This window comes from Esox lucius, chromosome 12 (genome assembly GCF_011004845.1).
Source record: "Esox lucius isolate fEsoLuc1 chromosome 12, fEsoLuc1.pri, whole genome shotgun sequence".
Classification (NCBI taxonomy): Eukaryota; Metazoa; Chordata; class Actinopteri; order Esociformes; family Esocidae; genus Esox; species Esox lucius.
The window spans coordinates 36,741,732-36,768,512 of NC_047580.1; the positions used below are offsets into that span (position 1 = coordinate 36,741,732).

Genomic DNA, 26,781 nt, shown 5'->3' on the forward strand with positions numbered 1-26,781 from the left:
TTTAGTTTAAACTTTTTTGCCTCATAATTCACTGACACCTCTGTGGTCCTTGTGTTGGCCAACACCAATAGCAATAGACTCCAAAGGCAAATGCAACGCCTAGAATAAAGACTAGACATTGGCAGTTCTCTTAAGACAGCACAAATCTGTGATGGAACTCACCTGACTAACCAGAAACACCAGACCAGCTGTTTTGCTGTTTTATGAAATAGAGGGTCTGAGTATAAAACGTGGTCAGGTTCTTTGTTTAAACCAATATATACACAAATACCCTCACACCAATGCTGATAAGATATACCTTCACCACATAACTAAGAGTATAGAGCCAAAAGAAGAAAACTTGCTTACTGTCCAAGTAATTACAGATGTAAAAATGTAGCTCATCATCTCTGGTGTTGGTTTTATACAGCCCTTTAAACTAATCTTCACCAACGCAGCTTATTATCTCTGGTGTTGGCTTTATATAACCCTTACTCAGCGTATAAAGCCTGGTAAATTAGGGGTCTGTGTTTTTTGTCCTCCATAGTAACCTGGATAAACCCAGCATCTCTAAGGGCTGCCATGTAATCCGCAGGTTGTCAACATAAAAGGAGAAATTTTCTGGATTGTAACAGGAGTGGGACATTCTGGATTAGAAACCCCTAAAAGAGACATTCTGGATTAGAACCCCCTAAAATGGACATTCTGGATTTGAAACCAGTAAAAGAAACAAACATTCATATTTTGAAGTCTGTGTGGCTGGTAACGTTTTGTATGACAAAATGTGGAGGAATTAATAAACTCCACAGAGCTTTTTTTATTGGCAGTGTTTTTCAGATTTTGGCTATAGAAGTCAGTTACAACCCAGTCCTTCCAGTTCTTTCGTTGCCAAATAGTCTGCTTCCTCGTTGGAAAAGGGCGGTGTTTCTCTCGTCCAATGAAGAAAATAACCTAAAAGACTTTCAATTCCCTTGATCGCCTGCTGTTTTTTAAACGCTCAACAGACTAGAGCGAGCGTTCGAGCGCACATGCGGCGGTAGGCGCTGAAAACACGCACACACGTTTAGGATTGTGCGCATGCACACTAAATCAGCACATAAAAACGTATGTTGCATTTCTTAAACAAATTTCAATTAGCTCATTAATTATGTACATTTATACACTGACTAAAATCCAATAATAACCCGATCCACAAATACACACGCACACGCACACACACACACACACACAAACACACGCACACATGCATCCTTTCGATTTCATTTCCCGGAAACAAGGATCAAAATGTCATAGGCGGCATCTGAATAGAATTTCCAACTCTTATAATTTTGGTTATAACATGTTATTTGTTGTTGTGACCGTAAATAAATAGGAGTCTTATACGATATTAAATATTAGTGGACAGGTTATATATATTTAACCAGTCTGGATAGGTTGGCTTTAACGATGGAAAAACGACGCAGCTCCCCGCCAACTTTGATCAAGGTAAACTCTGATAACATTAAATCTAGGAAAAGCGTCCAGTACAGTGTTATATTTCAGCAGCAATACATTGAAGTAATATTGCTTTTTATGCATTTAGTTGTTTATTTTGAAACTTTCAGTGTACGACCGAGAAGTAAAATGATAAGATACACTTTCACTTTTGCATTTATGCGTTGGATAGTTTGAGTGGCGAGATACACTATTATAGTTAAAGGTTTACAGACGTTTATAGAGAGACGTTTATAGGTATAGTTTTATTAACTGAAAACGAGACTGAAGAAGAGTTGGGGTCTTAACTGAATTGATTTCATTCCACATTTTGTGAGTGTAGCAGGAGCACGGAGAGTGGAGTCCCCTGGCGTTGGACAATCCCCTAGAACCTGGTAGAAAGGTGCTGTTCCCTCTATCTCGTTGCCCTCCCTCCACCGTCCTTCCCCCCTCCACCGTCCTTCCCCCTGTTCTCCCCCCATCACAAGATGATGATCTGTGGCATTTACCTGGAAGACTACGTGAGTCAAATATACTGTACATATACACACAGCACAAGTTGCTATACACACTGACAGGCATGCAAATACACTGACTGTTAATGTTTGTTTGTGGTCTTGTTTTTACTTACAAATAGGTCCCACCCAAAATGTTGTTTTCAGCAAGTCCTCACTGGAAAAAAGGTTGTTTTGGGAGGTTTGGGATAAAGGTCATTTTAAAATTTGGAGTTTGGGGATTAGGTTTGGGGTAAATGGACATTGTTAGAATTTGAGTTTTTGGTTTAGGTATTACCAGTTAAATTCAGGGTTGTGTCCATTTACCTAGGTTAGGTTTAGGCATTAAGATTAGATTATTAATGTTTATTTCATGGGTTGGGATTACGGTTACGAGATATTGATCTTGGATTTCTGGTTCTATGGCAAGCAGTGTTGGGGGTAATGCGTTACAAAGTAGTCAGACTACTTTGTAATGGTAATGAGTAACGTAACACATTAGTTATTTAATTTATATAATCCCATACTATTTAATTTTTAAAATAAATAACGCTACTCAATTTACCTCATTGGAAACTATGTAGCTTTACATTGCGTTACTTTTCTCTAGTAGCACGTGGCAACAGAAGATGGCAGCACCAGCTCTCCCAGATAAATTTCATGATACACCTACCACAGCCACTCTCCCAGATAAAGGACATGATACACCTACCACAGCCACTCTCCCAGCTCCCATTTATTTCAGATCTTTACGTAGCGTCGACATGTGATTTGTGCAGCGGAAGGCTGTGTTGCATTATTCAAGCTTGGGAAGCAGTTTACTATTTCTACTACCTCATTATTTCCCTCGCCTATAACCAATCACAGGGGATGCTGTTATGTTTGGGTGGAATCTCGTGCCTGTTGGAACATCTAAATACATGTTCTGTTTATAAAAGCGATAATTCTGAATAATTTCAAAACAGATTGTCATTTTTCACCTTTGAATAAAGTAATCAAACAAATATTGGATTATGCACATTATTGCATAGAGATTTCAAATTGCAATGAGCCTAATGTTTTCTTTTTTGAGAAGGTGTGTTTATCAGGGTACAATTATACAGCTGTTATTTTTGTTCTTCATTGTTCACTGCAATGGACCTATTTGGTATTGAAGTCTGTAAATACACCGATCAGAAAATAAGCTAAAAGACTTTAAATTCCCTTAAACGCCTGTGGTTTTTTAAATGTGTGTTTAGGTATAAACCCATCCCTGTGGGATAAGGAGGATGTGGCCCACTGGCTGCACTGGGCCCAGAAGGAGTATTCGCTCCGCCGGTCAGAGAGAGGACGCTTTGAGATGAACGGACGAGCACTCTGTCTGCTCACCAAGGACGACTTCAGACGACGCTGTCCGGACTCAGGTAGGGCACATGGTTGGTATGTGATTGTGGGGTTGTGGTTATGTAGTTGTGTGTATAGTTGGGTGTGGGTATGGGTGTTTGTGGAGGGGTTTGTGTGTGTATATGTGTGTGCAGTAGTGTGTGTGTAGGTGTGTGTACAGTAATGTGTGTGGGTGTAGGTGTGTTGAACTTCCCTCTCTCTGGCCAGGTGATGTGTTGTATGAGGTCCTACAGTGTGTCAAGCAACAGAGAAGAGGTGTGGTCTGTGGACCTCAAACTCCACCCACCATGAATCTCACCAAGCCCACCCTCTGTAGGAACACCCAGACCCACCCATCCAATGGAAGCCAGACTCCCCATCCCCCAGAGCTGGATGGAGTCAGTACGCGGACAGGTGAGTTGAAGACGTGTTTGGCTGCTGGGCAAGGGGAGATATCCCAGGCAACCAGCCCAAGATCTTCTGTCTAAATCAGGCATGGGCAACTGGCAGTCCCTGGGTCGCATGCAGCCCCCACCCCCTCTTTGTGCAGCCCTCAGATGAATTTAGAAAACAGTAAAAGGATATATCCCCCCTTTTTTTGTTGTTGAAAAAAACAAATATATATCGTTTGACCTTAAATTTGTTGTAAAGTTAGTATTGGAACCAAATTCTATCCTGAAAACAAAACATGAAATAGACTTGAAATCTTTTTTTGTGTGTTTACATATAAAACAGACATTTTCAGGGTCTCAGAAAGCTATTGTGATGTCTTTCTAAGTGTAGCTGAGAGTGTGCTGATGTTTGATGATATCTATTACAGAAGTCTCTGTATAAGACAAAATATCAAAGAAGTGAAAACAGACATAAAACCTATAGCGTTGAAAGGGTTAACGTGTTTAATCACATGGCAGAGAAGGTGCTGAATCCCGGGAGAGATGAGCAGAGCGGGAAAACATCACTTTGATCAATATTTTAAAATTGCCCAGATATATGTTAACTAGAATCAGACCTTGTGTACTTTGAATGCATTTGTTAATAATTACATAAAATACATGGACGTGTGTGTGTTCCAAGTAAATCTGTGGCCCCCTGATGACCAGTACATATATTCTGTGGCCCCCTGATGACCAGTACATATATTCTGTGGCCCCTACCACCAACCCGAGTTGCCTGTCCCTGATCTAGCCCTAAACCAGGATCTTCTGTCTAGCCCTAAACCAGGATCTTCTGTCTAGCCCTAAACCAGGATCTTCTGTCTAGCCCTAAACCAGGATCTTCTGTCTAGCCCTAAACCAGGATCTTCTGTCTTGGCCAACATCAAGATTTTCTGTCTAGCCCAACACCAAGATGTTCTGTATAGCCCAACACCTGGTTTTTCTGTCTAGCCCAACACCTGGTTGTTCTGTATAGCCCAATACCAAGATGTTCTGTCTAGCCCAACATCAAGATGTTCTGTCTAGCCCAACACCAAGATGTTCTGTATAGCCCAATACCAAGATGTTCTGTCTAGCCCAACACCAAGATGTTCAGTATAGCCCAACACCTGGTTGTTATGTCTTGCCCAATACCAAGATGTTCTGTCTAGCCCAACAGCAGCATTTTCTGTTTAGCCCAACACCACAATGTTTTGTTCATCCCAACCTCAAGTAAAACTGTAATTGTAAATACTATAATTGTGCACAACTATTAATACATTTACAAAATTTGCAGTATCTACCTGGCTAGTATACGTCCTGGGCAACTACATGACCCCCTCCCTCGTCACCCCCCACACACACACATTATACATTTTGTTATCATGTGGGAAATGTTTTCTCTAACCCTAAAATACTAACCCTGAACTCAACCTACACGCCCTAGTCATGTCACTAACTAAAATCATTTTTTTTGTAAGTTGACCCTAAACCCTTTGCTGAAAGTACTTATTTTTTTCCAGCTGGGGACTGTGGAAATGACCTCAAAAGGTCAACGTTTAAAAACATTTTCTCATCATGTTTATCTTCCCACTAGGAAATATTAGGCTGAATACACACACACACAGTTCTAGGTGATTTTTGTGAAGGCCAGAAGGTGGTTAACCTGGAGAAGTTGCCCAGTTAACCCTTCCTCTCCCAGTGACACAGGGAGACACACCACATCAGAACTGACTGTAACAACATTATGTACTGACTCATTCTAAGTGGTCCTGTGTTAACAATTCACAATTGTTTACTTTCATTTTCTCTCCTTACTTCTCTCCTCCCCCCTCCTTCTATCTGCTCTCTGTCTGCCTCTGACTGACAGATTGTCCACCAACAATTCCTAAATCCCAAGAGGAGGAACCTCTGAATCTGTCCAATCAAGAGAGGCCTCAGAAAGAAGCCCCACCCAGAGAGGCGAATGGCAAAATACCAGGTAAAACACCCGCATGCGCACGCATGCACACACATACAAACACACAAACACACACACACACACACACACACACACACACACACACACACACACACACACACACACACACACACACACACACACACACACACACACACACACACACACACACACACACACACACACACACACACACACACACACACACACACACACACACACACAAACACACACAGAGACAGAGAGGAAGTGAAAAACAAGAAAGATAAATAGTGAATAACAAAAGTGGAAGAAACTAAATTTCAAGGAAACTTCACTGATGTTGGGAAGTGTTGGAGGAACATCAGATGCTGTGAAAATAAAAAGAAAGAAAAAATAAACATTGCAGTTGTTTACAAAATATGTTTTCTGATGGCAAAAGCAGCTTTAATTTCACATCGCATTATTTAGCCTAACAAATACCAGAGTTTAATAATGTTTGATTTTGAACACTTGGGAGGAGATTAAGAATTGCAGCTGTTACCATCGACTCTTATGCTTTGACAAAAATGGGAACAACACCTTTTTTTTTTATTATAAAAAATGATATTTATTCAAAAAAATCTAATCATAACTTCAAACCAAACAAAAGGCTGCATGGATAAAGGTCTTCCCAAATGGGTAACCAAGGCCTTCGCCCTTCTGGTCCAGGTGTCCTCAAACCTGCCACAGACACTTTAATGACAACAAGGGAAAGAAGCAAGATGGAGCAGAAGGTGTTGTCACAGTACACAGTACACAGTACACAGTACACAGTACACAGTACACAGTACACAGTACACAGTCGTCTGGCAGGTCCACGTCTGCCTGTCAGCCTCTCAGTAATCGCTCAGTAATAAAGCCATGCTCACTGAGTCTGTACATCATGTTGATTCATTTGAGTCGATCTCATTTGTCGGGTGTTACAGTGACATTCAGTAATGAAGCCATGCTCACGGAGTCTGAACATCATGTTGATTCATTTGAGTCGATCTCATTTGTCGGGTGTTACAGTGACATTCAGTAATGAAGCCATGCTCACTGAGTCTGTACATCATGTTGATTCATTTTAGTCCATCTCATAGGTCAGGTGTTACAGTGATATTCAGTAATAAAGCCATGCTTTATTGTTGACTTGATTAGATTCAACTTTATTGTCATTGAACAGTACAAGTACAGTACAACAAAATACAGTCTGGTTAGATGCATTCCATTGTACTGTACCTATACTGTTCAATGACAATAAAGTTGAATCTGATCTAATGTTCACTGAGTCTGTACATCATGTTGATTTATTTGAGTCATTCTCATTGTAGTGATTGCCATACGAGGCTTCATTCCTGTTCTTCTAGCAGCAGGATATTATGCGAGCAGCGCTAACTCAGATGGTCTTTTTCAAAATAAAAGCAATCGTTGAACTATATAAGGCAATGTAGTTAATAATGTAGTCTGTACATTTTATGTTTAATGTCCGTTCCAATATTGTTGGAACGGACATCTTATTTACAGATCAAATTGTTAACTATATTGCCTTAAACATTTCAGTGATGGCTTTTATAGTGATTAAGAAATTCAGAGTGCAGCATAATATCCTGCTGCTAAAATAACGCTAATAAAGCCTCGTTTGGCCATCACTATCTCATTGGTCAGGTGTTACAGTGACATTCAGTTATAAAGCCATGCTCAGTTTGAACATCATGTTGATTTATTTTCAGTCCATCTCATTGGTCAGGTGTTAAAGTCACACTCCAATTTGCTGTCTTTCCTTCTGCAGACTGCAGGCTGCTATGGGACTATGTGTACCAGTTGTTATCAGACCAGCGCTACCAGCACTTCATCCGCTGGGAGGACCCGGAAAGGCTGGTGTTCAGGGTGGCCGACCCCAACGGACTAGCCCGACTCTGGGGGAACCACAAGGTATGCAGGATGCTGTCTTTAGCTCCCAGTTAAGGATGGACTCATGTCAAGTTGACCCCAAACGATTGGAGTCAATTCATGAAGGGTTGGAGTCAATTCTACCTCACAAATATTTGGAGTCATTTCCATCTCATACTGAGTTGGAGTCAGTTCTACCTTATACAGGGTTGGCATCATATCCATCTCATACAGGGTTGGCATCATATCCATCTCATACAGGGTTGGCATCATATCCATCTCATACAGGGTTGGCATCATATCCATCTCATACAGGGTTGGCATCATATCCATCTCATACAGGGTTGGCATAATATCCATCTCATACAGGGTTGACATCATATCCATCTCATACAGGGTTGGCATCATATCCATCTCATACAGGGTTGGAATCAGTTCTACTTCATGCAGGGTTGAAGTCGGTTCTATATCATGCAGGGTTGGAGTCAGTTGTACTTCATACAGGGTTAGAGACGATTTGGGATGATGAGGATGCTTAGGATGATATTTATGATGATGATGTTTGGGATGATGGTGATGTTTAGGATGATTAGGATGTTTATGATGAGGATGTGGTTTCTGATGATGACGATCTGGGTGATGACGTTTGGAATGATGAGGATGTTTAGGTTGATGATGTTTAGGATGATGATGATGTTTATGATGAGGATGTGGTTTCTGATGATGATGATCGGGGTGATGACATTTGGAATGATGAGGATGTTTAGGATGATGATGATGTTTATGATGAGGATAAGGTTTATGGTGAGGATGAGAATTGGGATGATGAGGATATTTAGGATGATGATGTTTAGGATGATGATGTTTATGATGAGGAAAAGGTTTGTGGTGAGGATGAGGTTTGGGATGATGATGTTTGGGATGATGATCGTGTTTATGATGATGATGTTTGAGATAATGATGTTTGTGTTGATGATAAGTTGTTTGTGTTGGTAGAATCGAGCCAACATGACGTATGAGAAGATGTCTCGTGCTCTCAGGCACTACTACAAACTGAACATCATCAAGAAGGAACCTGGGCAGAAACTACTGTTTAGGTAACACACACACACACACACACACACACACATAGACAGACACACATACAGACAGACAGAAACCCTGAGCTCCATTTGTCTCTCTCCGTTCCAGGTTTCTGAAGAGCCCTCAGGAGATCAGGGAAAACAGAGCAGAGTCCCCGGAACACACACCCTCTCCAGAACACACACCCACACACACACCCACACACACACCCTCACACACACCCTCACACACACCCCGACAGGACAATAGTGAGGATGGTTTGGAGGTGTCCCCTGAATCAAGCCCAGCCAGCTCTGACCACTAACACCTCAGACACATGATCTCTAACACTTGACCTCAAACCCCTTGACTTCTAAGACCTGACATCTGACCTGTGACCACTGACCCATGACACCTGTCCCCTCGACCATCAGAAGCATTCAGGTACAAAAGGGTTGGATACTTATCTTCCACTGTGAGATTTATTATAGCGTTAATTAGTATAGTGATATGGAAAGGAGGTGAGGCTGCTGGGTAGGGATTATCTTCTGGGTAGGGACTAGATGCTAAAGAGGGACTAACTACTGTGTAGGCATTATGTGATGGGTAGGGATTATGTGATGGGTAGGGATTGTCTGATGGGTAGGTATTATATGATGAGTAGGGACTAGATGCTGTGTAGGGATTATTTTATGGGTAGGGACTTGATGCTGTGTAGGGATTATTTTATGGGTAGGGATTAGATGCTGTGTAGGGATTATTTTATGGGTAGGGACTAGATGCTGTGTAGGGATTATTTTATGGGTAGGGACTAGATGCTGTGTAGGGATTATTTTATGGGTAGGGACTAGATGCTGTGTAGGGATTATTTTATGGGTAGGGACTAGATGCTGTGTAAGGATTATTTTATGTGTAGGGACTAGATGCTGTGTAGGGATTATTTTATGGGTAGGGACTAGATGCTGTGTAGGGATTATTTTATGGGTAGGGACTAGATGCTGTGTAGGGATTATTTTATGGGTAGGGACTAGATGCTGTGTAGGGATTATTTTATGGGTAGGGACTAGATGCTGTGTAGGGATTATTTTATGTGTAGGGACTAGATGCTGTGTAGGGATTATTTTATGGGTAGGGACTAGATGCTGTGTAGGGATTATTTTATGGGTAGGGACTAGATGCTGTGTAGGGATTATTTTATGGGTAGGGACTAGATGCTGTGTAGGGATTATTTTATGTGTAGGGACTAGATGCTGAGTAGGGACAATCTACTGTGTAGGGATAATGTGATGGGTAGGGATTATCTGATGGGTATGGACTATCTGTTGGGTAGGCATTATCTTCTGTGTAGGAATTATCTGTTGGGTAGGTATTATTTTCTGGGTAGGGATTATATGACGAGTAGGAACTAGCTGTTCCAAATAAACACTATTAATCAGGGTCACAATACAACCTAATGTTATCTTCAGTTTCATGTCATCTCTCTTTAAACCTGCACATTCCACAGTTCAAAAGGTACACAGCCTTCCATGCTTTCCATTCAATTTTGGGTCAGTATTAAGGTTTTGATTTTACTTTTGAAAAAGGGTTGGTCCTCTGGTGACAAAAGGGTTGGGTCAGTATTATGTTTTTGATCGTCTGTTCAATACAGATTATTGTACCAACTGTCAATTCAATGAGTAAACCTTATTGAAAGTCCTGGTTTGTAATTAAAATAGTTTTGTACTTCTTGAATTAACTGAAATTTAAACTGGATGTATCCCAACCCAATCTACAAGAGATAGCAGTGGTCAATAAGATCAAACATGCAATTTCTCCTCAAATTCTCTTAAAGTTTAAAGGTTCTATGTGAACTGAGAATTAGACTAAGTAAATTGAATTGAAGTATACATTTATAATCACACAATACAGGTTTCATACTAAGATAGCTATATAAGTTTGGATATTTACTTTAATTATTATTAATGAACCTTGGAAACTACAAAGTTTAGGCACAATTTTTCTGCACCTTTGCTTCTGTACATTATTTCAAACTTTGAATTTTTTGTAAATAAATTAATTGATTTTGAAAACCTCAAACTTTCCCCTCTGATTTCTATCCCTAACCCCAAACCTTCTACAACATATATTGCCCTCTGTAGAAAAGACAACTTTTTCAACAATGGACAAATGTCTAGTTTTGGAGTAGAATGAAAGTCTTTACTGTCTGTTGTAACACTAAAGAAGTGGACAAAATCTTTCTCAGACATAAAAAATACAGCTTTGTTGGACCACATTAAAGTTTCAGCAACTTAAAAGTAAATTATGTGCACACTGCAAACACTGCAATTGAGCATGCTGGGAAATACTTTTGAGAAAAACTGCAATGAAGCATGCATGAGTTGTATTTCTGTAGAATCAGGCCCACTGGATAATTTGCTTTATTCTTAACTCTAACCATAACCAAAACTAAATAGATTTTTTATTTTCATTAACTGTGACCATGTGACTGTTTACATTTTGGAAACCTTTTGGATTATGTTGAATATTAAAATATTGTCATTGATATTGGGATTGAGTACATTGATTGAAGGTATTCTGATGTGTGATTGTCTTATTCACTTATTCATACATATTTGTATTGACCATGTATTAATCAAGGGTGAATATGTATATTAGTCAAATCAATCTTAGCTTAAAATAGAAAATGTATCCAACTGAAATATATTTTCTATAAGACAAACGTTGTAAGACCAAAGCTGACAGAAACACCAAAAACCCAATAAGAAAAGCAAAGCCAAAAATATGTGTTTTAAGATATCTGAAATATATTTTTTAAATGCCCAATTTCAGGGCCTCTCAGAATCTCTGACAGGCTATCCCATAGACCAGGTGCATATATGATGACCATAGACCAGGTGCATATATGATGACCATAGACCAGGTGCATATATGTTGACCATAGACCAGGTGCATATATGATGACCATAGACCAGGTGCATATATGTTGACCATATACCAGGTGCATATAAGATGACCATAGACCAGGTGCATATATGTTGACCATAGACCAGGTGCATATATGTTGACCATAGACCAGGTGCATATAAGATGACCATAGACCAGGTGCATATATGTTGACCATAGACCAGGTGCATATATGTTGACCATAGACCAGCTGCATATAAGATGACCATAGACCCAGTGCATATACAGTGAGGGAAACAATTATTTAATCCCCTGCTTCTTTTGTACGTTTGCCCACTGACAAAGAAATTATCAGTCTATATATAGGTTTATTTGAACAGTGAGAGACAGAATAACAACAAAAAAATCCAGAAAGACGCATGTCTAAAATGTTATAAATTGATTTGCACCATTAAAATTATAGACTGATAATTTATTTGTCAGTGGGCATACATACAAAATCAGCAGAGGATCAAATACTTTTTTCCATCACTGTAAGTTGCCTGCATTTATGTTTGTCCTCAGATAAAAGGCACCTCACTGGCGTATCTTGGTCACAAACATGGAGTGACATAGAGACCAATAGAAACATGTGTTTAGACAATTTTGAACAGGTATAATGAGGGAGAAGCCATCAGGCGGAGATTTTTATACAACCGTTTCCAACAAAGTCAGAACGCTGTGTAAAATGCAAATAAAAACAGAATGCAATGTACTAGTACCATTACAACAATTTCAAACGTTAAAACTGAGAAATTGTATTGTTTTGGAAAAGTAACTACCCATTTTGAATTATCAATCAAATATATTTATAATCCTCCCCTCCCATGTTACAGTCCACCACGGATAACCCTCCCCTCTCCTGTAGTGTTACAGTCCACCACGGATAACCCTCCCCTCTCCTGTAGTGTTAACAGTCCACCACGGATAACCCTCCCCTCTCCTGTAGTGTTAACAGTCCACCACGGATAACCCTCCCCTCTCCTGTAGTGTTAACAGTCCACCATGGATAACCCTCCCCTCTCCTGTAGTGTTACAGTCCATCACGGATAACCCTCCCCTCTCCTGTAGTCCACAAATGTAATTCAGATGTTTGATACTACATAGAAATCTACAATTGCACAAATTCTACAAAACAATACATCATTATCTGTAAATAGCCAACATGTTTTAAATTCACAAAATTAATACTTTACGATCTGTAAGTATGAAACATGATCCGCAATCGGAATTCACAATATGCAAACTCATTTCATCAGGTCAAGAGGTGTTTGTGAGTGACATTTGAGTTTGTGGAACGTATCGTATTCGTGTATAGTAAACTGTGCTTGTGGATTATTTCCTGTTTGTTAACAGAATTAGATTTGCAAAAACAGTTTGTACTTGCAATCCAATGTGGCTAATGGGGTTCTCTCTTCACTAGCTTTCTTTACACCATCTTGGCCTGTGCTCCAGCCAATCAGGCCTTACGTCAGGTCTTGGTTCGAGAGCTACGAAGTGTGATCTTTCCAGAATTGGAACTTATATGATGCTCCTTTAAAAAGCCTGTCTGATTCTCATTTAAAGTTGATTTATTTCTTTTTTAAGCCTTTTGGCCAAGATCAGGGCAATTCGTTTATAATCGATATTTAACAGTTATTGGTATCCAATTATCACTAAGAGACAGATCTTTATCTGGCTTTGGAATTACAGAGATGATACCTTGCTTCATGGATGTAACCATTTCACCCTTGACAATACAATTCTTAAACAATTTAAAAATTGGCTCCTCCAATAAATCCCAAAACTGCAAATAAGATTCAAGTGACAGGCCATCAGGACTAGGTGATTTGCCTTTATTCATTGAATGCAAAGATTCTATAATCCCCTCCACTGTTATGAGAGCTTCACATGCTTGTTTTTAACTCCCTTAGTGTGATTAGCCTTAATGTTAGAGGATTAAGGACAAAGTTAATATTTCTTTCATGCCATATTCCTGACAGTTATATCTGCATTATTCCATAGCATCGCTATATTGGGGGGGGAGTTGTGGAGGAAGCACAGTTTCCATGACAACAGTGCTTTTTCTATGGTCGCTGGCCATTAATTTTCTGGCTACTTCTGAAGATATTGTGGTAGCATGCTACCTTTTACCTATCATTTCTATCACAGCAACATTTGGAGAAAAAATGTTTTATGATAATAATTTTCACTGACAGGACAGTAGACTAGTATGTTACAATTTGGCACCAAATGTGTAGTGCGCACACACACCCAGAGAAGTAGTACTACTCCTGGCCAAGTCTTCAGCTAACAAAGGTGAATCTGTAGACCATTTATCCAAGCCCAAGGTAGATATGTTTTTCAGTACATACAACACCTATGTTTTCATAAATGGTCCTGCCTTCGCCAACCCACAAATTCAGAGACAAAGTTTAATCTACAGAACATCCACTTGCCATGCTGCGTTTTTCCTGCTACTTGTTTCAACCAGGAAATATTAACAGCCCTGCCAAAACTTTGGTGTCACTAAGAAATGTCCTTGTTTTCCATGAAACCATACATGAAATGAATCTGAATAGGAAACATCGCATAATGAATAATAAATAGTAATTGAAAAGGTTGGAAATTATTTTTAATTGAAGTAATAATCGAGTCCTTCGTCACAGATTCCTTCATTTACAGATCTTTGACATTCTAGTTGTGAATTTGTTCAGGTAATCTGAAGAGTTCACCCCATGCTTCCTGAAGATTGGTTGACTTGATGGGCACTTATGTATCATACAGACAAGCTGCTCCCACAACAGCTCAATCGGGTTGAAATCCGGTGAGGGTGCTGGTCTCTCCATTATTGACAGAATAGCAACTGACTGCTTCTTCCCAAAATAGTTCATAGTTTGGAGCTGTGCTTTGGGTCATTGTCCTGTTGTAGGAGGAAATTGGCTCCATGATGAGAAAATGGAGTGACCTTCCTCCTACAAATCTCGTATTAGACTACCACAAAAGCACCCCCAGGCCTTCACATTGCCTCCACCATGCTTGACAGATGGCATCATGCACTCCTTTTCATTTGGTCTGCGCCTCATGAATGTTCTTCTTTCTGATCAGAACACCTCAAACGTAGATTGGTCTGTCCATAACACTTTTTTCCAATCTTCTTCTGTACAGGGTCTGTGTTCTTCTGCTCATCTTAATCTTTTCTTTTTAATGGCCAGTCTGAGATATGGCTTTTTCCTTGCAACTCTGCCTAGAAGGCCAGCACCCCAGAGTTGCCTCTTCTCTGTTGACATTGAGACTTGTATTTTGCAGGTACTATTTAATGAAAATGCCAGTTGAGGACATTGTGAGGCACCTGTTTCTGAAGAAGACTAAGGATGGCCTGTTTCACTTGCATTGAGCGCTCCTTTGACCACATGTTGTGGGTTCACAGCAACAGCTTCCAAATGTGAATTCCACACCTGGAATCAACTCCAGACCTTTTACCTGTTTAATTGATGAAGAAATAATGAAGGAATAGCCCACACCTGTCCATGAAACAGCTTTTGAGTCAATAGTCAAATTACTTTTCATCCCTTGAAAAAGAGGGGGCTACATATTAAAGAGCTCATCATCATCATCATTTTCTTCCGCTTATCCGGGGCCGGGTCGCAGGGGCAGCAGTCTAAGCAGAGATGCCCAGACTTCCCTCTCCCCAGACACTTCCTCCAGCTCTTCCGGGGGGACACCGAGGCGTTCCCAGGCCAGCCGGGAGACATAGTCCCTCCAGCATGTCCTAGGTCTTCCCCGGGGTCTCCTCCCGGTGGGACGGGCCGGAACACCTTCCCAGGAAGGCGTTCCGGAGGCATCTGAAACAGATGCCCAAGCCACCTCAGCTGACCCATCTCGATGTGGAGGAGCAGCGGCTCTACTCTGAGCTCCTCCCGGGTGACCGAGCTTCTCACCCTATCTCTAAGGGATCGCCCAGCCACACTGCGGAGAAAGCTCATTTCGGCCACCTGTATCCGGGATTTTGTCCTTTCGGTCATGACCCAAAGCTCATGACCATAGGTGAGAGTAGGAACGTAGATTGACCGGTAAATTGAGAGCTTCGCCTTGCGACTCAGCTCTTTCTTCACCACGACAGACCGATACATCAACCGCATTACTGCAGAAGCTGCATCGATCCGTCTGTCAATCTCCCGTTCCATCCTTCCCTCACTCGTGAACAAGACCCCATGATACTTAAACTCCTCCGACTGAGGACCATGGCCTCAGATTTGGAGGTACTGATTTTCATCCCCACCGCTTCACACTCGGCAAACCGTCCCAGTGCATGCTGAAGTTCCTGGTTTGAAGGGGCCAACACGACAACATCATCCGCAAAAAGCAGAGACGAAATTGTGTGGTCTCCAAACCTGACACCCTCTGGCCCCTGGCTGCGCCTAGAAATTCTGTCCATAAAAATTACGAACAGAACCGGCGACAAAGGGCAGCCCTGCCGGAGTCCAACATGCACTGGGAACAAGTCTGACTTACTGCCGGCAATGCGGACCAAGCTCCTGCTTCGGTCTTACAGGGACCTGACAGCCCTTAGCAAAGGACCCAGGACCCCATATTCCTGAAGCACTCTCCACAGGATGCCACGAGGGACACAGTCGAATGCTCCAAATCCACAAAACACATGTGGATTGGTTGGGCAAACTCCCATGAACCCTCCAGCACCCCGTAGAGGGTATAGAGCTGGTCCAGTGTTCCACGGCCCGGACGAAAAATGTTAAAGAGCTGTAATTTCTAAACCCTTCCTCCAATTTGGATGTGAATACCCTCAAATTAAAGCAGAGGGACTGCATTTCAAGCCCATATTCATTATTTATTCATTTATTTACACTCACCTAAAGGATTATTAGGAACACCATACTAATACTGTGTTTGACCCCCTTTCGCCTTCAGAACTGCCTTAATTCTACGTGGCATTGATTCAACAAGGTGCTGAAAGCATTCTTTAGAAATGTTGACCCATATTGATAGGATAGCATATTGCAGTTGATGGAGATTTGTGGGATGCATATCCAGGGCACGAAGCTCCTGTTCCACCACATCCCAAATATGCTCTTTTGGGTTGAGATCTGGTGACTGTGGGGGCCATTTCAGTACAGTGAACTCATTGTCATATTCAAGAAACCAATTTGAAATGATTCGAGCTTTGTGACATGGTGCATTCTCCTGCTGGAAGTAGCCATCAGAGGATGGGTACATGGTGGTCATAAAGGGATGGACATGGTCAGAAACAATGCTCAGGTAGGCCGTGGCATTTAAACCATGCCCAATTGGCACTAAGGGGCCTAAAGTGTGCCAAGAAAACATCCCCCACACCATTACACCACCACCACTAGCCTGCACAGTGGTAACAAGGCATGATGGATCCATGTTCTCATTCTGTTTAAGCCAAATTCTGACTCCACCATCTGAATTTCTCAACAAAAATCCAGACTCATCAGACCAGGCAACATTCTTCCAGTCTTCAACTGTCCAATTTTGGTGAGCTTGTGCAAATTGTAGCCTCTTTTTCCTATTTGTAGTGGAGATGAGTGGTGGGGTCTTGTGCTGTTGTAGCCCATCCGCCTCAAGGTTGTGCGTGTTGTGGCTTCACAAATGCTTTGCTGCATACCTCGGTTGTAACGAGTGGTTATTTCAGTCAAAGTTGCTCTTCTATCAGCTTGAATCAGTCGGCCCATTCTCCTCTGACCTCTAGCATTAACAAGGCATTTTTGCCCACAGGACTGCCGCATACTGGATGTTTTTCCCTTTTCACACCATTCTTTGTAAACCCTAGAAATGGTTGTGCGTGAAAATCCCAGTAACTGAGCAGATTGTGAAATACTCAGACCAGCCCGTCTGGCACCAACAACCATGCCACGCTCAAAATTGCTTAAATCACCTTTCTTTCCCATTCTGACATTCAGTTTGGAGTTCAGGAGATTGTCTTGACCAGGGCCACACCCCTAAATGCATTGAAGCAACTGCCATGTGATTGGTTGATTAGATAATTGCATTAATGAGAAATTGAACAGGTGTTCCTAATAATCCTTTAGGTGAGTGTATATTGTAGCTAGAAAATATTTTGGTAAACAGATGTTGAAGTCTAACACTTAGCCGAGTTGGTTTATTGGAAAGGAGAATAAAACACCAGGAGTCAGGTCAATTACCGTACCGTATATTCCGTTTATTACAAAAGCTTTTGGAGACAAGTGTTGCCGCACAATGTCTAAACATGAACTGTCATAACAGCATTATTTATACTTCAAACACGCCTAAAAAGTGGGGGCGTTAAGGTAGCCAAGCAGTGTGCCATTGGTCCAATTTATGTTCTATACCTTATATGTGTACATGCAGCACAAGCGTCATATTTGGGCTTTATGTCTTCAGCTTGAAGTTCCTCAGTATCTGTGTCCTGTTCCCTGTGTGTCTGAGACACACAAGCTAAATCTACTTCCTCTTCCTAGCAACTGCCTAAATAAGATTTCGTGTTTTTCTACTTGCAACTTTCAGCAGACATCCAACATTCTGCTTCAATGCTAACAACAGTTTAGCAGCTTATACAGTCAATATATCGACACAGACAAAATAACAAAACTTGTGTCAGTGTCCAATTATTTGCGGACATAACTGTACCTTTGTATGCCTATACTTTGCAGAGTGTCTAACAACAGACCTTAACTGTGGTATGTGTTGTATATAGTCTACTATAAACCCTACGTACTGTAAATGTCATTAGGTTGTATTTTAAACAATGTAACCACACAGGTACTCTACACACACAACAATCAGTATGGTATATAAATAAATCTAAATCAGGCAGGTCATGTGGTGGTCCAAATGAAGCAGGCAAGTTTATTTATTTAAGATGGATACATGCACATTGCACATGCCTGCATTTTTTTGTATTTGCTTGAAGACTAAACACACTGTAGATGCTAGAGTGTCAACAAGAATGCTGAGGCTTCAGGAAATCATTCCATATTGTCTGAGCTTCGGCAGGAGTAGTTTTGCAACATAGAGCTGATCCAGGAGCAATTTTCTTTATCATCTAGGCAAAGAAAGAAACAATTAAATGACTATGCGAGAGTTACAAGTGAAACTATCACAACATAGGATGGCTGGCTGGCTGGCTAGCTAACAAACTACTTTGACAAGGATAAATAAATCTGGCTGCGAGACACGTGTGTCACTACAGTATAGCTACTCTATCTAGCAGGTACGCAACTAGAAAATCATGGATGGAGGGGCTAATTCTCGTTTTTGGGGGTCTGGGCATACTCCCCAAAACATATTTTCTTAACATATTTTTAGAGTTACAACCGGTGTAAAATCTATCCAAATAAGGTTATTTTATTTTTGGTCATTAAATGATGTCTGGTCTTTCGTGCAAGTCGAATTTCACAAATTATCTAAACAATTTCCATACATGACATTTTTAAGAGTTAAAAAAAAAGGTTTTAACCTCCATACATTTCTATAAAAAATGGCGGTAGGCTAGCTGAAACAATATATTGATTAGCAAAACACACCTCTTATGGAGACAGATATGGAGACGTTAGCTACTATTTACAGAAGATAGCTCGCTTCGGATGTACTTTATATTGCATTCGCTACTGAAATGGTTGCTGCAATTAAATACAAATTCCATTTACTCTATACTATGGTTAAAATCTGCTACAAGCAGTTAGTTAAATAGCTCTATTCTGGAATTGCAGTGCTCTACCAAGATGCAGGACAGTGTTAAGCTTTGTGAAGCATCAATTGAATATAATCTGTAAAGTCTTCTGACGAAATGCTCATGCCACCATTTATGAAGCAAAGCTTTTGATTCAGCTGTAGAGTATATAGCCAGGTAAGTTAAGTGTCGCTCAGTTGTAGTGGTAGTGTATATTGGCTGGTATGTTAAGCGTCTGTGTTTTTCACTTATCAGCTGTAGCGTAGATAGCCTGGTAAATCAGGTTTCTGTGTTTCTTTTTCTCCATAGTGACCTGGGTAAACCCAGAGTCTCTAAGGGCTGCCATGTAGTCCTCAGGTTGCCAGCTCTCACCGGGTAACTGCAGCATGGGGCCTAAGGTGACCAATCTTTTCAGGATCAGAGTGGTCACCATCATACCTCCTACCAGAGTGAGACATTCTGGATTATAACAAAATAGGGACATTCCAGATTAGAAACCTCTAATAGGAGGGATTATAGGACTGAAAGGAGAGACATTCACAAATGGCGGTTGACGTTCAAGCATAAAAAAACTGGTATTATATAGTTAAATTGCATATAGAAAACATAGTATACTGCTAAACATTTCTGAGTATTTAAGAAATGTAGGTGGTCTGATACGACTGTATGTATTTTCATTTTTTATGAACAGTTTCATACATTTGAACCTTGAAATTGTCCTCCGGCATGAAGTGATAATAATCTGGCATAAAAATAAAAAGCAGTTTCATTTTGATAGGAGAATCAGTTTTGTTAGTAATCATTCGTTATTCTTCTCTCAAGATAATGTATTACCTTTCAAAATTCTGTAAAGTAAGGATATATCCTCTACCTTTGAAGGTTTTATATGAAATCTTTTATTTTTAATAAACTAGCATTATACAGTATACAACATTTCCAAAGAAGTGACGCTGTGTAAAATGCAAATAAAAATCGAATACAATAATGTGCAAATCAGTTATGTATATATTTAATTGAAAATAGTTCAAAGACAACATATCAAATGTTGAAACTGAGAAATTTTATTGTTTTTGGAAAGATACATGCCCATTTTGAATCTGATACCACCAACGTGTTTACATATAAGTTGGGACTGGAGTATACAGTGGATATAAAAAGTCTACACACCCCTGTTAAAATGCCAGGTTGTTGTGATGTACAAGAATGAGACAAAGATAAATCAGGTCAGAACTTTTTCCACCTTTAATGTGACCTATAACGTGAACAATTCAATTGAAAAACAAACTGAAAACTTTGAGGGGGAAAAATAAAAAACTCACAATAACCTGGTTGCAAATTTTGTCACGCATTAACATCACGCCAAATTTGAATATTTAGCTAGACACCATTAAGCATTGTGTTGAAATGACTGACGTTTCTTATTAATTTACTTCCAACACAAATAGCATCTATGAACTGTATGGCTTTTGCCACTGGCAGTTTTAACATAAGCCAGTAATAGGCTTACATGTATCTACTGTTTACTACTTGGAGTAGTCATAAGAATTGAGCAATTGCTAGCGAGACTGAAGATGAACTTAACACTGCCAAAGCTATTTCATTTCATGGAACAACAATGTTTTTCTTTCATTCGTGATTGACATTGATACAATAACTATCAATATAGGTGACCATAACTGACTTTTTCATCTGTTATTCTCGAGAGAATTGTGAAAACCCATCCTCTTTTACTGTGCAAGGTGTTGTGAAGTACACAAATCCACCAGAAATAGTCGCAATATAACTGTAAACAGTTTCATTTTAGACTTACTATATAACGTAGCTACTGAAGCTTGAAGCCAGTAAGGTTTTTGCCTATCCTGAAGAACTCCTAATGCATAATTTGTTTTGAAGAATAGAGCAATTGCTAACAAGACTGGTATGATAACATTTTATTGAAACCCTTATGAAGTTTTGTTTCAATGTTATTTTCTGATATTTCGATGCGTTTATTGTCATATTACATTGCTTTAGGCTGACACTAATGAATACAGTTAATAATACCATGTAAAAAATTATAGGTTCCCCAAATAATGTTGGTTCTTCAGCATAGAGATGAAACAGAGAATTTTATGAAATACAGATGAGACATTTTTTGATAAATTAGATGTAATGACACCAAACGACCATGTGATGGCAGCAGAGGATCAGTAGCGAAGTTCGTATTTTCTTGTCAAAAAAGACTATGAAACTCAAATATTTTCCAAAAACCAAAGAACATCCCCATAGTATGTTAACAGAAAAAACATTTTATATTATTTTTATAATACAAACGACGTAATAAGGGACTATAGATAATAAATAAACATAAATAGCGATATTGTTTACCGTTACTATGGGAACGAACTCTATGACGTCACCTCACCTCTTACGTGATATAAGGTAATGTCTCCAGCCAATATAAACATTGTACAGGCGGCATTTATGAAAACTCAACAAAGGAAGCCTTGGATAATCCAACAAGTAATGGTGACCGATTTTGTCCAGATCTACCAGGCGGACATACAAAGGGATACAAATGATATACCATTATTTTCGTTAAAATGCCTAGATCTAAGCCAAAGTCAGCCGTATGGTTCTAGTGATTATTTTTCTGGATATTCATAGAAATGTAGCCTACATTTTGCGTTTCGGTTGGCCACCATTTTGTGGACTATATTTTTGGCTGTTTATCCAAATGGGAATACAAACTACTTCCGGATCGCTTTGTTGGAGTTGTCTGGATATTAGGTAAGTACGATTCTAGTTATTACAGTTCATTTTGGGATATTTATAGACATGTACACTTATGTGATCAGTCAGAGGTGGCAGTTGGTTACACTCTACTATTTCTCTCACGCAGGCTGTTATCCCCATAGAACAAAATCTATGTACTAATCCCTTCATTAGAATACCTAGATATGAGCAAAAGTCAGCCTGATGATTCTAGTAATAACGTTTTATGGAAATGTGTGCAAAAGTCAGTTTTGGTGCGCCTCTCCCATCGCCTCTCAGGCGGTGATTCACATGGGAACACAAACGGAACGCCTCACGAATATGTCAAGATTTAATCCACAAAAAAACTACGATGTTGTCAATTATCGTTTTTTTCGATTATTTATGCTAATTTATACTAATGTGCAAAATCCGCGTATCCGCGGAGTGAGACCTTGGAGTTTAATCTATCCTGGACTAATCCTAATCTATCTTGTTTGATCAGAAGCAAGGATTGAACCCAAGTCCACTGCATGAAAAACCATATCGCTGAACACTATGCTATTTAACAATGGGTAGTCAGACAGCCTGTCAGGCACTCAGTAAGAGACATTCGCTCTTGGCTGGCTCCACTTCCTTGGTCCGGCAAAAAGCTAATGTGAAGCGCTCTCACCATTCCAGTATTCAAGTGCCAAATGAAGTTGCCCATATACTGTTGCAAATGGATAAGTGACAGCTCCCGCTCAAGTCAAGCACTATGGTTCTGACTGACAAAAAGGTAACGGCGTTAATTAAAATAAAACAGAGACATACGTTTTTTATTAATAAACATTTATGGACACTTGTATAAAAATATTTGCAAACTTGGAATTACTTTTGAATTGTAAAAACGTTTTGCAAACGTGTAAATAACTTGATATTTGGAATCATGCAACTCATTAATAACATACTGTTTGAGTACTGCAGGAGTGCGTTTCACAGCGTTTAGAATCAGAGATACCCATGAGGAATCTGAGTGGCATGACATTGCTTTTCTGACCAATGAACTGAGTGCATGGTGAGTCCTTCACAGTATCACCTTTTAACCAATCTGAGTAGATTCTGGAACATGCAGCTCCAGTGTTTCAACCAGTTTTCAACTTGTTTTTGCAAGTTTGCAAAACGTTTTTCCAACTATAAAAGTATTTCCATGTGTGCAAATTGCTTTTATAAATAAAGCATTTATGTTGCTGTTTTACCTTCTTATGTTAAGCATTTTAAATTAATAGCATGCATTAAAGCATTAATCTGGAGAGCCCTAGAAAATTCTAATTTATGATGTCGGCGGATGATGACAAAGCAGTATTTTCCTAAACATAAAATAAATAACACTGGGCTTCCATAACACCTCAGCAGTGCCACAGCCTGATTACCAAGCCGCATTGATGCAGTTATTAATGCAAAAGGAGCCCCAACCAAGTATTCAGTGCATAAATTAACATACATAGGAAATCTTTGCAGGTGTTTGGAGTGAATTAGCTGAACAAAGCAATATTTTTATAACTGTATTATTTGAAAAAGTCTAATGTTCTGAGATACTGGAATATTGATTTATAGGACCTGTATTCCGTCCTCATCAGGATTGAAACAAAAAGGCTTGAAATATTTCTCTATATACCTAATGAATCTAGAATGTATAAAGGTGTCACTTTTTTATTTGAATTACAGAAAAAAAACACTTTTCCTCAATAATAAAATGTTTTGAGATGCAACTGTACTTTCACCTGTACTATAGTTTGATACTTGAGAAATGTGTTTCAAAAGTGCGTAGTCTCGCCATCCTTGATGAAGATGTAAGATATTGTCTAGAGAGCATGACGTTGGTGTTGAGAAAAGACTTTCATCTTTCATATTTTTGGATAATTAGCCTCATTTCTTTGAATCATCTGTCGTCACTGTGAATTTGGAAACAAACCAACAATGTAAATGCTCTGTCCAAGTTGCTTCAGCTTGATCAGATGACTTGTAAGGCCAAGACTATACTTTCAGGGATCATTTCTATAGTTTGATACTTGAGAAATGTGTTTCTAAAGTGCTTGGTCTCGCTATCCATGATGAAGATGTGTGATATTCTCTTCAGAGCATGACGTTGGTGTTGAGAAAAGGCTTTTCCTAGCACTGTGGATGATTGTTCTTGCATCAAACTTTGATACAGAGAATATGTTCTGAGTGGATGTCAAGCATGTACAGAATAATATTAATATTGTCGGACAACCAAGAAGCTTATACATATATTTAAAAAATAAAATCGTTATGATGTTTTCTAGAGGGTCAGTCGTTTTGCCGTTGGCTTTGAAATATTGACCGCTGTCTCCCAATATTGAGGAAAGTATGTAAACCACTGGCAACCACTATTGAGGTCCCTATGTCTAATTGACATATTTTTGGATAATTAGCCTAATTTCTTTGAATCATCTGTCATCACTGTGAGTTTGGAAACAAACCAACAATGTAAATGCTCTGTCCAAGTTGCTTCAGCTTGATCAGATGACTTGTAAGGCCAAGACTATACTTTCAGGGATCATTTCTATAGTTTGATACTTGAGAAATGTGTTTCTAAAGTGCTTGGTCTAGCTATCCACGATGAAGATGTATGATATTCTCTTCAGAGCATGACGTTGGTGTTGAGAAAAGGCTTTTCCTAGCACTGTGGATGATTGTTCTTGCATCAAACTTTGATACAGAGAATATGTTCTGAGTGGATGTCAAGCATGTACAGAATAATATTAATAATGTCGGACAACCAAGAAGCTGATGAATGTGAAAAAAAAGAAAAACGTTATGATGTTTTCTAGAGGGTCAGTCGTTTTGCCGTTGGCTTTGAAATATTGGCCGCTGTCTCCCAATATTGAGGAAAGTATGTAAACCACTGGCAACCACTATTGAGGTCCCTATGTCTAATTGACATATTTTTGGATAATTAGCCTAATTTCTTTGAATCATCTGTCGTCACTGTGAGTTTGGAAACAAACCAACAATGTAAATGCTCTGTCCAAGTTGCTTCAGCTTGATCAGATGACTTGTAAGGCCAAGACTATACTTTCAGGGATCATTTCTATAGTTTGATTACTTGAGAAATGTGTTTCTAAAGTGCTTGGTCTCGCTATCCATGATGAAGATGTATGATATTCTCTTCAGAGCATGACGTTGGTGTTGAGAAAAGGCTTTTCCTAGCACTGTGGATGATTGTTCTTGCATCAAACTTTGATACAGAGAATATGTTCTGAGTGGATGTCAAGCATGTACAGAATAATATTAATATTGTCGGACAACCAAGAAGCTGATACATATTTAAAATACAAAAATAAAATCGTTATGATGTTTTCTAGAGGGTCAGTCGTTTTGCCGTTGGCTTTGAAATATTGGCCGCTGTCTCCCAATATTGAGGAAAGTATGTAAACCACTGGCAACCACTATTGAGGTCCCTATGTCTAATTGACATATTTTTGGATAATTAGCCTAATTTCTTTGAATCATCTGTCGTCACTGTGAATTTGGAAACAAACCAACAATGTAAATGCTCTGTCCAAGTTGCTTCAGCTTGATCAGATGACTTGTATGGCCAAGACTATACTTTCAGGGATCATTTCTATAGTTTGATACTTGAGAAATGTGTTTCTAAAGTGCTTGGTCTCGCTATCCATGATGAAGATGTAGTGATATTCTCTTCAGAGCATGACGTTGGTGTTGAGAAAAGGCTTTTCCTAGCACTGTGGATGATTGTTCTTGCATCAAACTTTGATACAGAGAATATGTTCTGAGTGGATGTCAAGCATGTACAGAATAATATTAATAATGTCGGACAACCAAGAAGCTGATGAATGTAAAAAAAAAAGAAAAACGTTATGATGTTTTCTAGAGGGTCAGTCGTTTTGCCGTTGGCTTTGAAATATTGGCCGCTGTCTCCCAATATTGAGGAAAGTATGTAAACCACTGGCAACCACTATTGATGTCCCTATATCTAATTTACTTATTTCTTGATAATTAGCCTAATGTCGTTGATACAGCTGTCGTCTCAGTCAACGCTACACAAACAGGCGATGTAAAGGCTGTTTTAAATGTTAATCTACAAAGCATTACATGGACTTCCCATTGCTCCTCTCCCTGAATTGGTCTTGCAGTTGATAACCATACCCATGTACTGTTCCCAAGTTGCAGGCATCTTTACTGTACCTAGAAGTGTGATCTGGCCCAGGGTGTGACGGTGAAAGGTAATGCACTGGATTTACAAACAATAATTATTATCTGGCATACACCTTAGAGCAGGGGTGTCAAACCGGTTCCACGGAGGGCCGAGTGTCTGCAGGTCTTTGGGTTTTCCTTTAAATTGGTTCCCAGGTCAGACCTGAACAACCAGGTGGGGGTAGAAATTAACCAATTAGTGAACTAATTAATCAATCAAGTACAAGGTGAGAGCGAAAACCTGCAGACACTCGGCCCTCCGTGGAACCGGTTTGACACCTGTGCCTTAGAGCTACCTGGCTTGGCAACTCCTGGCTGTTTTTGTCTATAGGCTACCTGGTTGTGTTGCAGGTCTAGCTTCTGGATGATTTCTGTTGTCACTGCCCATCTGGTCATCCTTGCCCACCTGGTTTGGCAGCTGATCTGGATTCTGCCAATAGACTTTGCACACAGCCCACTAACAGTCACATGTTTTTTTTTACGTATTTAGAGATATGGATATTTAATATCACTTTTAACAATACAGAGATATTCAAGTAATATAACTAAACAAGTAAAACTGAAGGAAATACTTAT

The 26,781-nt window shown here is 39.7% G+C and overlaps 1 protein-coding gene and 4 pseudogenes across 1 annotated transcript; all 5 read left to right on the plus strand.

The window, feature by feature from the left end:
- The first annotated feature begins 1,006 nt into the window (after positions 1-1,006).
- On the plus strand, positions 1,007-11,171 carry etv7 (ETS variant transcription factor 7). The gene is made up of 8 exons (XM_010904827.5): positions 1,007-1,464; positions 1,796-1,973; positions 3,185-3,349; positions 3,537-3,722; positions 5,592-5,702; positions 7,474-7,616; positions 8,571-8,671; positions 8,766-11,171. The coding sequence occupies exons 1-8, from the start codon at positions 1,426-1,428 to the stop codon at positions 8,959-8,961; spliced, it is 1,119 nt and encodes a 372-aa protein (XP_010903129.1). The 5' UTR covers positions 1,007-1,425; the 3' UTR covers positions 8,962-11,171.
- A 12,825-nt stretch (positions 11,172-23,996) lies between these two features.
- LOC114840546 lies at positions 23,997-24,197 on the plus strand (annotated as a pseudogene).
- A 328-nt stretch (positions 24,198-24,525) lies between these two features.
- Positions 24,526-24,726, plus strand: LOC114840548 (annotated as a pseudogene).
- Positions 24,727-25,053: 327 nt separating this feature from the next.
- On the plus strand, positions 25,054-25,255 carry LOC114840581 (annotated as a pseudogene).
- Positions 25,256-25,587: 332 nt separating this feature from the next.
- LOC114840580 lies at positions 25,588-25,789 on the plus strand (annotated as a pseudogene).
- Positions 25,790-26,781: the final 992 nt, after the last annotated feature.